The sequence below is a fragment of the Schistocerca piceifrons genome, chromosome X (assembly GCF_021461385.2).
Source record: "Schistocerca piceifrons isolate TAMUIC-IGC-003096 chromosome X, iqSchPice1.1, whole genome shotgun sequence".
Lineage (NCBI taxonomy): Eukaryota > Metazoa > Arthropoda > Insecta > Orthoptera > Acrididae > Schistocerca > Schistocerca piceifrons.
In genome coordinates this window covers 797229962-797242887 of record NC_060149.1, presented here as the reverse complement: position 1 = coordinate 797242887, position 12926 = coordinate 797229962, and the positions used below count along the sequence as shown (strand labels likewise).

Genomic DNA, 12926 nt, shown 5'->3' with positions numbered 1-12926 from the left:
ATGACAACCAAAGGGACTCCAGTATGAAATGAAATGGCACCCCAGACCATCACTCCTGGCTATTGGGCCATACAGCGTGTGATGTTTCCAGACCCGTCTTTGCTGCTCATCAGGGCTCAGTCCAAAGTGGGATTCATCACTGAAAACAAGTATACTTTAATCAATGAGATGCCAGACCAAAGACATGTCTGGAGATGCCCCAGATAGTGGTGAGATACCAACCTAACTGTCGCCCACCATGGCACAATAGCATGGAGCGGTTGTCTGGGGTGCCATTTCATTTCATAGCAGAATCCCTTTGGCTGTCATCCATGGCACTGTTACAGTACAGTGGTATGTCAACAATATTCTATGCCTTGTTTTGTTGCCCTTCATAGCAAGCCATCCTGGACTTACATTTCAGCAAGATAATGCCTGGCTGCACACAGTGAGAATGTCTACTTCTTGTCTTCGTGCCTGCCAAAACCACATTACAGGCAGGACCCTCCAACTAGTTCATGATTTTGATGCTCTAACATGTCAATTGGACAGAATTTGGCATGATATCCCTCATGAGGACATCCAACAACTCTTTCAATCAATGCCAAGCCAAATACCTGCTTGCATAAGGGCCAGAGGTGGACCACCATGTTATTGACTTGCTCCATTTGTGAAGCTCTTCCTCTTGAATAAATCATCCAATTTTTCTGAAATTGTAATCATTTGTTTGTCTGAACATGTACATCACATCTATCAATTTCCATCACATTCAGATAATGCCTTCATGGAGCTTTTTTTTTTTTTTTTAAGTTTCAAATCTGTGTTTTCAGACTGAGGCTCAAATCCATTTCACAGACAGTACTTATCCTACTTAGTCAATCAAATGTTCAACACAATTAATATTTAACCAAATGCAAAAACTTTCACACCATTAACAACCTGAGGCTCTGGAAAAGTAAGTGTCTTTGATATTTCTTCTATTCATGAAGTTTGGAATGTATGGAGAAAAGTAGTTGCAGGTTGAAGCTGGGAGATAGTCTGTGGAGCATGACTGAAGTATTCCATTTGAAAAGCAATGTCTGTGAAATTTAGGTGTAACGATTCAAGTCACAATATAGCTAAAGTTTTAATGGACGATTCCCGGTCAAATTTTAAATCTCACTTTAAAGTATAGGATGAACTTACATGATATAGCATTAACATTTTAAAAGTGGATTACTATTTGAAACAAAAGAGTAAATCAATAACTTGGATCAATTCTGACATGAACAGTGCTCATCACTGTTGCAATAATCAAACATGCTGTATCAAGACTGTGAATAAAAACATATAGTCTGACTTCTTACTTGGCTTGTGTATTAGACATTCTACATCAGAGCTGACTGCAAGCGAGAATGGAAATCCTGATACATAAAATGCGCTGAATGATTCTTTTGGATATATAGGGGTGAATGATTCTTTTGGATATATAGGGGAAAGCAGTAGCACTATTCTGATAAATCCTAGGAGCTACCTAGAATTTGAAGATAAGGTCAACAATGTCAGTCAAATGTGGGGAGAAAAAAGTGAAAATACTAACAATTTCAGTCAGTGCTATAAATGAATGCTATTCAACTGGATTGGTATTGCTAAATCAACAAAGCAATGATCCATGTCAGGAATGGCAATAAATGTCACTCATAAAAGTCTAGAAATTTAGGTGATATACTCTATCATTCAAAATTATTTCAGGCAAATGTTATGGTCATGCTGGGTTCCACTGTGAAAATTATAATACAATGATTCCACCACAGCTTAATTTCCCAAAACTAGTTTCAGCCTAAGGTCATTCAAATCGTATATGGAAAATTAACATATGCCATACAGATATTAACAACATGATCTCCATAATATGAAAGTACAGTACAGTAAAAGTATCTCTGCAGCTGTATTTGAGATTTGAGTGGAAGATCACACTGCAGCTCATGAACCTAGCAAGCCACCTCCAGGCAATATGCACTTCTATATTGTGTCTGATGTGTTTGTACGTGCCAGACAAATATTAGTATTACAAGTACAGACAAACTCAAGGCTGGACTCAAAGGTTTAAAATATTGTTGGTTTGAATTAACTCTATCCTGTCTAGTCCAGTATTGGCAGAGTGTTCAAATTTTCAGATGCAGAGAATTCACATACATAAAGAATTTTATTATGAAGGTAAATAGCATCAATAGTAAGATTGCTAGTTCAGTTAGCTATTTGCAGGTTCCGTGGATCATAACAGTGGCCTCTCACTATGACATGGAATGAGTCAGTTGGCTAGAGGAATATGAGGGACGAAAAAGTCTTAGAAAACTCCAGTGAAATTCATAGTCAAATGTCCCTCTGATAGAAAGTCATTTGTAAGAAGAATGGTGTGAGATTTTTCAGCACTGAATAAGTAACTATTGAGTAGTTTGACAAAGAGCACACTGGGATAATTGTGAAGAAATTTGATATGGTAAGAAAGGATTGTAGGATTTAGCCTATCCTCAATGCACCTGAGGAATGGCGGAGAACCATATCCATGCGACTGGATAATCAAAGCATTAAAGAGTCACAAAAACTCACAAAGAGTCATACATTATCCTCCAATCAATCGGATGCCTTCTCCTAATCCTCTGCTGTTGTCACCTTCTAAGGGTAAACATAGAAACTGACATTACAGACCTGTCTCTCATACAGTTCTGAAACGATTGCAACATTTCTCACTTACTGAATTCAAATTGGAACTGAATTGCTCAGACTTTCTACAATACATGAATGAATTATCACAGGCAAGATTTGCTGAATCTCATACCAGCATTTTCAATTATGAGTTGCATGTCACTGATTGTCACTTCCACATTTCAGTATATGCTGACTCCACCAACAAACAACAGTATTTACACTCTGACAGTTGACATGTAAAATTCTCCCTCCCCTGAAGGTTTGAGTAAAATATTTCTGTTCAGATACTGATTTTTTAAATTGAACACACAGCCATTCTCAACACTGCCTAAATTCATGCAATTACTTCTTTAGTCAGTTCTGGGCAGGTATCTTGTACATGTCACCCAATGTCACAATCCATACTTCTCCACACTAACAAATAACTTTATCTTTTATCACACAATGCTTTCATGATATGGAATGCATCAGTGAACTTATTTGCCAGAGCTATTATTGTTGTGAGTCCCTAAACTGATGATGAGGCCTCTATTCACTCCAGACCATCCAGTAAAGCATTTTCTTACTGTTACAACATCCTGAAATGTCTTTTAAGTTCCTTTCCAACCCATTTGCTTATCAACTGACCATGTGTTAAATATTCTTTTGATTCCCCTCTTCTCCCCTCCCCCATACAACACTTGTCCTATATACCCTACTACCTGTAGATAGTTCAGTCCCATCATTAATAAGACCTGCTTCCTCAAAGGGAAAGTCTCCAGTGAGAAAAGCCATGTAATATATCATTTGACAAGCAAGTGTTGTTCAGATTTTAATGGTGGTAGCACAATTACTATGCCATCACTGAAAATTAATAATAGATAGTCCATACCAGTAAGATACAATACCTGCAACATAGTGAACATGGCCTTGGAAACTGCTTCATTGCCCAACTAATATGGATTTTTTTCTGCATTCGTCAGTAACTCAAAACTGCATGGATGGAAACTAACTTAACACACTGATGTCAAATTATGTTAACTGTACCTATCTTTGCCTAACTCTTTAATTCAGTGAGAAGTAACATTGGTTGAGACTCTTGACCTCATTCAGGAGAAGCAGTGTTCAAATCCCTATCCACCAAATTCAGATTTAGGTTTTTAATGGCGAATGAAAAGACAGTTCCTTTAACCCTTTAACTGCTCTGGATGTGTTAACGCGTGCGCCTTTGTACCTGTCCCTGTGTGCTCTGAACATGGTAATCTGATCATGTCTACACATAGACACTTTCAGAGTACCAGGTAGAAGGACTGGTGGCGCACGTGAACACATTCAGAGCACACAGGGACAGGTACAAAGGTGTGCGCGTTAACACGTCCAGAGAAGTTAAAGAGCATATGGCCAATTTTATGTCCCATTCTTGTCCAGTCTGTCTTTATGACCTTGTCACTGATAGGATTCTCAGTCGTAATCTTCCTGCCTTCTTTCATACTGTCCTTCTATCTCCTTTTCTCTTTATCATTTCCCATTTACTCATGCATTTATTTGTTTGAGTTCCTTTATTTTTTATGATTTGTGGCTTTTGTGCCTTTTCTTCCTTTGATCACTTCTCCTCCACTATTTGCACTGTTTGTCCCCATTTATGTCTCATCTCTGCTTTTATTGTCAATAATTTCTTCCCGTTTCAGTGGTTTATCAACTGCTGTCTCAGTAATGTCTAGCTTATCATGTTTTTAAATCATATCTATTCTTAGCTTTGCTTAATGGTTTTCTCTTTCCTCCTGATCTGCTGGCTTTCCCTTGACTCAGGATCTGATGTCCATTGTTGCTTTGGAAATGGAAATTTGTTCACAAAATAAATATAACTGCTGATTAGTTGGAGCTATTTGGCTTGGCGTATTAGTGAACATCCACTTTTCAGTAATAACTTGCTGTCACGAGTTTCAGCAAAATCAATCAGCTCAGTAACATAAGATGAGCAATTTAAAACATATTCTATGCATCAGTGGAAAGCAAACTGACAGATTCCTATACATCTAATGGAAAATAACTGCTGAAAGATTTTGAGCAATGGAAGGAACAAATGCAGATGCATGTGAACTCAAATAGGCTCTGTTTAAAGAAAAGCACACTACCTCCAAATATTTCATAAGTTCACATGTTTGTGACATTAGTTTAATTTCTTATTGTTAAACAATATACACAACAATTATGTTGGAGTGCAAGAAAACATATGTAGTAGCCTGTTAATCTACTACCACTGAGTTGATAAATGATGATGAAACCTGTCACAATGTAAAGATACAATTAAAGATCAAAAAAGGGTCATGCATCATTACAGCATTACATATAGATTCTTTTTAAGCAAGTGATCTTTTCTTTTATGCCAAGGTTGTATACTTGATAGTTTGGGGTTAGTGATATATTTCCTTACAGATGTTTATATAATATCCTGTAAGCATATGCCCAAAAAAAAGATATTTCATTATTTATAAGCCCAATATAACTTCAGGCTCCAGGCTCGGTACTAATAACAGACTGAAATTATTACTTTTTCTACAGGTCCTCCAGTACTCGTCGTTGAGGTTCAGGGGTGTACTGGAAACGTGCTCGAAAATGCTCCACCCGCCTGTGTTGTGGAGATCCAGGAACTGATGTACTCTCTGACAATCTTCTAGGAGGTGGCTGAGGAGGTGATGGTGATATATACCTACAGAAATTCCCATACATTACTTCTCAACAATGTAGAACTAAGTGAATTAAAGCAATATTAAATATGAATAAAATGTTGGACGATGAAGTGCACATCGTGTGAGTCTTACCTTGGAGCACTGAACATTGACACTGTTAATATACTAGCAACAAAATAAAAGCATTATGAGCAGGAAAACAGAGAAAATTAGGAGAAAGGTAGAGGAGCAGTGAGGAGGATGGGGGAAATAGACTGATGCTGGTCGCCTTATTAGATATATTGTCATATGACTTTGAAAAATTATGAGTTCCATAAATTATTAAAGGTTTTGTAAAAACTAAATATGTAAAATGTAATTGGATAGATTAAAAAAATCTACTCACCAGACAGCAGCAGGAGAACACACATATAAAAAAAAGGTTCTACTTATGCAAGCTTTTGGAGCCAGTGGCTCATTTTTCCAGCAGAAGTGTTGAAGGGGAAGGAAGAAGGATGAAGGGAAAGGAACTGGAGAGCTTTAGGAAAATGGGTAGAGATCAGAAAAGTATCTAAAATGGAGTGAAGAAAGGAGCAGTTCCTGTGAAGAAATGCTGAGATGGAAGTAATTAACGTAAATTAAGACCACCTGGGAGGTGAGGGCCAAGGACGTAATATAGTACTAGTTCCCACCTGTGAAGTTCTGAGAAACTGGTGTCTCGGGGAAGAATCCAGATGGCGCATGTGGTGAAACAGGTACCGAGTTCATGACTGTCACAGGATATTGTGTGTTGTTGGTATACACCCTCTGCCTATACCCATTCATCCTAACTGACAACTTGGTGGTAGTCATGCCAATGCAGAAGGCCAAACAGTGTTTACATAACAGCTGGTATATGATGTGTTGTTTCAAAGGTGGCTCCCCATTTGATATTACGTGTTTTGCCAGTTACAGGGCTAGTATAGGTGGTGGTCAGAGGGTGCATAGAGCAAGTCTTGCAGCAGGTATGGTAACAGGGCTAGGATCCATATTGTTAGGAGATGGATGCAGAAGGAGCATAGGGTCTGACAAGGATATTACAGAGTTTGGGAGGGCGATGAAAAAATAGTCTAGGCAGGATGGGCAAAATCTCAGACAGAATGGATCTCTTTTTAGGGCATGAATTTAGGAAGTCATGGCCTTGTTGAAGTAGATGATTAACACATTCAAGACCAGGGAAATACTGAATATTAAAGATACCAACCATTTCCTAGATTGTCTGACATCCATGCCCATCCCACTCTCACCACACAGCTTGCTTGTCACCATTCATGCCACTTCCCTCTATACCAACATCCCCCATGTACATGGTCTGTCTGCTGCTGAACATTTCCTCAGTCAGTGCCTACCTGATTTCAAACCTATGACATACTTCCTTCTCACCTTAATCAACTTAATACTTACAACAACTAATTCACCTTTGAGGGGCATACATACCAACTGATCAGAGGTACAGCCATGAGGAGTAGAATGGCCCTTCGTATGCCAACCTTTTCATGGATCGCTTGGGGGGGGGGGGGGGGGCGGGGCCTTACCTGGGATCCATACACCTTCAGCTCCTGGTTTGGTTTAGATACATTGATGACATCTTTGCCATATGGACTCATGGTGAGGCTGGGCTGTTAAATTTCCTGGAATCCCTAAATACCTTTTCCTAATTAAATTTCACATGGACCTAATCTGAATCCCATGCCACTTTCCTTGATGTTGATCTCATCCTCACTGTAGGCCAGCTACACACTTCTGTCCACATTAAACCTGCTAACAAACAACAGTACTTACATTTTGACAGTTGCTATCCTTTCCACGTCAAACGTCCCTCCTATACAGCCTTGGCATTCAAAGTAAACGTATTTGTTCGAATGCAGACTCTTTACAGCAATACACCATCATTCTCACCTCAGCCTTCACTGGATGTAATGACCCCACCAGCCTAATTCAAAAGCAGATATCCCAGGCCACCACATCCAATTTTGGTACTGCTGATCAAAGAACAACTTCGGAGCACACCACTTGTCACTCAGTATTATTCTGGTCTGGAATTTATTAATCAGATACTTTGACAAGGCCATGGCTTCCTAAAATCATACCTTGAAATGAGATTCATTCTGTCTGAGGTTTTGCCCACCACACCTAGAATGGCTTTTCATTGCCCTCCCAATCTCCACAATATCCTTGTCAGGTCCTATGCTCCTTCTGCACCCCTACCATATATCTCCTACCTTTGTGACCATCCCCGCTGCAAGCCTTGATCTGTGCATCCTCCTGCCACCACCTATACCAGTCCTGTAACCAACAAAACATATACAATCAAAGGGGGAGCCACCTTTGAAATGACACATCATATACCAGCTGTAATGTAAACACTGTTTGGCCGTTTACATTGGCATGACTACCACCAAGTTGTCAGTTAGCATGAATGGGCATAAGCAGAAGGTGTACACTGGCAACACACAACATCCTGTTGCATAACATACTCTACAACATGACAGTCGTGACCTCAGTGCCTTTTTCACCACATGTCCACATGTGCCATCTGGATTCTTCCCCCAGAGACCAGTTTCCCAGAACTCTGCAGGTCGGAACTATTGCAACAACATGTCCTTTGTGCTCACCACACACATGGGCTTAATCTACGTTAATTTCTTCCATCTCAGTATTTTTTCACAGTAACTACTTCTTCCTTCACTCTGTTTTAGTTTTCTACATCTTTCATCTTCTGACCTGTCTATTTTTCACTGTCCCCTCCTACTTGTGCACAATGTTCTAGCAGTACTCTCTATCTGGAATATTACCCTATTTTACAATTTTAATCACTCAGCTTTCCAAATCTTGTCTGGTGCAGTCCCCATCAGTCAGTCTTTCCTTCTCATCCTGTCCAGTAAATCTCCCCTGACACATGGTTCTGGGTGACTTTTCCAAGCTCCATCCCTTTTCTTAAAGCTCTCCAGTTCCTTTTCCTACATCCCTCTTCCTTCCTCTTCAATCCTTCTGCCAGAAGACAGAGCCACAAGCTCTGAAGTCTTGCATAAGTAAAATCTGTTTTTATATGCGTGTTCCTCTGCCGCCACCTGGTGAGTAAGTTTTTTACCTGTCCAATTACGTTATATACGTATAAATTTTCAAAGATTTACAGAGTAACACAAATAGTGCACCTGTGACATATTTGATCAAATCTGTCTAAATATGACAAATTCAGTGTCAGATGGGGAGGGTTATTTGCCTTGTAGCAAAAAATTGATTTACTAAGTGAACCAACAAACATTTACTATTAGTAAAAGAAAGTTAAGCCAATCTGTTCACCTATGTATTGCAATTTTTTCATTGCATGTCCTCAGTTTGTTGTTTTCTTTTTTCAGTTTTTGTTTGTTTGTTTTGGTTACTTGAATTTACCTAGCAGAAACCATAAGTGTTGTAAATCAATTCAATGTAAAAACGAAATTCTATGTCACTATAATTCTATTGACATTGGACCATGTGCATTAAAATAATTACATATTAATGCTGTACTTTTGTATTTTAATTGGTATTTTGCTATATTTTAGGTCTTTCTCATATCATAAATGTGTCTATTTCCTTTTGTTAAAAAATAAAAGCATGTGCACAACAAGGACTTGAACTTAGAACCCTGTGTTTTACAAGTAACACACCACCAATTGAGCCATCATGCCTGTCTCTCAGTGCCACACAAAGCTTCACCCCACTTTTCTTCTCTCTTTTCACATTACACGCTGATAATGTGAGAAATCTACTGCAGTGGGATATATACACTCAGGAAGGACTGCTCATTTGAGTCACAATGAGTGGACAATGTTCTGGGAGTTTGTAATACCTATGAAAATAATGATAAATGACTCCTGTGCTTTAGTTGACATCTTTTGGATTAATTTCCGACTAAGATAACTATCACAATTGATGACGGAAATCAGTGATTTATGTTTCTTTACAGATAATGACAGCAGCTCATAGTTTCAGGAGACAGGTTTACAAAACTGGCCCAGAGTACAGTGATTAGTTACATTAAACACAAATGATTCAGCATTCTGAGTCTGCAAGAAATAATGTGATGGACAAATGCTACTCTTTGATTATCACATTTGTGTGAGAAATTTGTGAGTTTTGTTGCAAATTTATTTTATGTAAGTCCTCAAGCCATAGAATATAACAAAACTAAACTGCTCTAAACTCCGTGTGAACACGCCTTGGAAGGCCCACTGGCACCGACCGGCTGCTGTGTCACCCCAGCCCACAGGCATCACTGGATGCGGATATGGAGGGGCATGTGGTCAGCACACCACTCCCCTAGCCGTATGTCAGTTTACGAGACCAGAGCCACTACTTCTCAAACAAGTAGCTCCTCAGTTTGCCTCACAAGGGCTGAGTGCAACCCGCTTGCCAAAATGCTTGGCAGACCAGATGGTCATCCATCCAAGTGCTAGTCTACTCAACAGCACTTAACTTCGGGGATCTGATGGGAACCAGTGTTACCACTGCGGTAAGGCCATTGGCATAGTATAGAATATAACAAAGGTAGTCTCAAAATGCAATAGCAGTACTGTAAACCCAACACTGTGGCACGTGCCACATCTGAAGAGCTACATTGCTATTTTAAATTAAAAACACTTAGGCACAAGGATTCATTTCTAAGGGCACTACTTGTGATGTATCAGCACTAACAAAAGTATTACTGAATGAAATTACAGCTTTATGTTCTTTTCAAATATGTAAACTATGGATCACTGTTGAGAGTATGGTGCATTATACCATAGAAATTTCATGTACTACATTTACATTACATCTTTGTCACTGTTGGTCACTGACACATAAATGTGGTAGGCTAATTTAATAGCAGGTAATATTCTCAAGTAAGTTGTTGTCTGATTTTCTGCTTGCAGATCCATTTACTGCTTTGAACATAAAATGCCAGCATTCAGTATTAATGACTAAAGTTTAATTATCATTACAGGGAATAACTTCATGAAGAACTGCAGTGACTCTTCTACCTGCCAAGAGTGACATCCGTGAAATGTAAATGCAGCTAATGAAAGCAAATGGACACTTCGATTATGACATATTTTTCAGGAATAATTCAAATAATTGTCTTCTAAAGACAGTAGAGATATACACAATAAAACAATATACACTACTGGCCATTAAAATTGCTACACCACGAAGATGACGTGCTACAGACACAAAATTTAACTGACAGGAAGAAGATGCTGTGATGTGTAAATGATTATCTTTTCAGAGCATTCACACAAGATTGGTGCCGGTGGCGACACCTACAACGTGCTGACATGAGGAAAGTTCCCAACCGATTTCTCATACACAAACAGCAGTTGACCAGCATTGCCTGGTGAAACGTTGTTGTGATGCCTTGTGTAAGGAGGAGAAATGCATACCATCAAGTTTCCGATTTTGATAAAGGTCGGATTGTAGCCTATCGTGATTGCGGTTTATCATATCGCGACATTGCTGCTCGCGTTGGTTGAGATCCAATGACTGTAAGCAGAATATGGAATCGGTGGGTTCAGGAGGGTAATGCGGAATGCCGTGTTGGATCCCAACGGCCTCGTATCACTAGCAGTCGAGATGACAGGCATCTTATCCTGATGGCTGTAATGGATCGTGCAGCCATGTCTCAATCCCTGAGTCAACAGATGGGGACGTTTGCAAGACAACAACCATCTGCACGAACAGTTCGATGACGTTTGCAGCAGCATGGACTGTCAGTTCGGAGACCATGGCTGTGGTTACCCTTGACGCTGCATCACAGACAGGAGCGCCTGCGATGGTGTACTCAACGATGAACCTGGGTGCACGAATGGCAAAACGTCATTTTTTTGAGATGAATTCAGGTTCTGTTTACAGCATCATGATGGTCGCATCTGTGTTTGGTGACATCGCGGTGAACACACATTGGAAGCATGTATTTGTCATCGCCATACTGGCATATCACGTGGCGTAATGGTATGGGGTGCCATTGGTTACACATCTCGGTCACCTCTTGTTCGCATTGACGACACTTTGAACAGTGGACGTTACATTTCAGATGTGTTACGACCCGTGGCTCTACCCTTCATTCGATCCCTGCGAAACCCTACATTTCAGCAGGATAATGCACGACCGCATGTTGCAGGTCCTGTACAGGCCTTTCTGGATACAGAAAATGTTCGACTGCTGCCCTGGCCAGCACATGCTTCAGATCTCTCACCAATTGAAAATGTGTGGTCAATGGTGACCGAGCAACTGGCTCGTCACAATACGCCAGTCACTACTCTTGATGAACTGTGGTATCGTGTTGATGCTGCATGGGCAGCTGTGCCTGTACACGCCATCCAAGCTCTGTTTGACTCAATGCCCAGGCATATCAAGGCCGTTATTACAGCCAGAGGTGGTTGTTCTGGGTACTGATTTCTCAGGATCTATGCACCCAAATTGCGTGAAAATGTAATCACATGTCAGTTCTAGTATAATATATTGTCCAATGAATACCCGTTTATCATCTGCATTTCTTCCTGGTGTAGCAATTTTAATGGCCAGTTTTGTATTCAAACAAAGAATATCAGTACTACAATGTCATTAAAAACCATTTTACTTTACAAACCAATGGTATTTTGTGAGTGCCTTACCTTCTACAAAGAGAAGGTGAGCCTTCGGCAAAGCTTCTTCTTACTGGGGACACATCCAATAAGCCACGTCTTACTGTAAGTGGTGATGATCCCGCTGCACCTCCATCTAAACTGTTTGCTGATATCCTACTCAACCGTGGTGGTGGCTCCGGGGACTGTCTGGCAGGAGAATACTGTCGAACAGAAGCTGCACCTGGACTTGGTGAAATGTTCCGAGAAAGTCTTGGTGGGGGCAAATTTCTTCGTGACTCACTACCTCCTAAGTGAAACTTCAAATATGACGCAAAACGTTTCTTCACAACCCCACTTGAGCCATTGGAATCGTCCAATTTCGAACTGTCATCTGCGGCTTCCATATTAAGTTGATGAGGTGCTAAGGCTGGCTGCATAGTGGGATAGCTATTCACCTGATGATGGTGATTTTGAAGAGGCATATGTTGTTGGTAAAACCTTTGCAATGCCAAAGGGCTTGGTGAACAGTACTGCTGCTGAGGTGGTTCAGAAGGGAAACGTTTCCGACCAGGAACAGGTGATCCAAGAAAACCGCTCCTGTTAACAGCAAAAATTAGAAAACTATAAATATAGCTTGCCACATAACGAAACATCTACATGAAATATACCACACAAATGGCACTTTGTGTATTGTTGTAAATGCAGGAAAGACAGTTACTATAATTTATAGTGACATTAATTGCTTGCCTAGAGCTCATGCTTTAGCTCACTTTTCCAAACAAAGGTTATAAAAATGGTGTAAAATGGACAATATGGTTATTAAAAGGAAAATAAATACATATCAACACCAAACTGGACCAAACAATGCTTATCAGAATGAGATTTTCACTCTGCAGCGGAGTGTGCGCTGATATGAAACTTCCTGGCAGATTAAAACTGTGTGCCCGACCGAGACTCGAACTCGGGACCTTTGCCTTTCGCGGGCAAG

The 12926-nt window shown here is 40.1% G+C and overlaps 1 protein-coding gene and 1 long non-coding RNA gene across 2 annotated transcripts in view; one reads left to right on the top strand and one right to left on the bottom strand.

The window, feature by feature from the left end:
• LOC124721432 (dual specificity mitogen-activated protein kinase kinase 7-like) overlaps positions 1-12926 on the bottom strand; it is a 175227-nt gene that overhangs the window by 5120 nt on the left and 157181 nt on the right. Inside the window, exons 9-10 of the mRNA XM_047246407.1 lie at positions 11987-12535; positions 5198-5356 (exon numbers count right to left, since the gene is read on the bottom strand). Of these exons, the coding sequence (XP_047102363.1) occupies positions 5203-5356; positions 11987-12535 (703 nt within the window). The 3' untranslated portion in view covers positions 5198-5202. The remainder of the gene's footprint in view (positions 1-5197; positions 5357-11986; positions 12536-12926) is intronic.
• Positions 1-12926, top strand: part of LOC124721433 — a 33299-nt gene that overhangs the window by 18003 nt on the left and 2370 nt on the right. The window contains exon 2 of the long non-coding RNA XR_007006330.1: positions 5209-5345. This is a non-coding gene — a long non-coding RNA (uncharacterized LOC124721433). The remainder of the gene's footprint in view (positions 1-5208; positions 5346-12926) is intronic.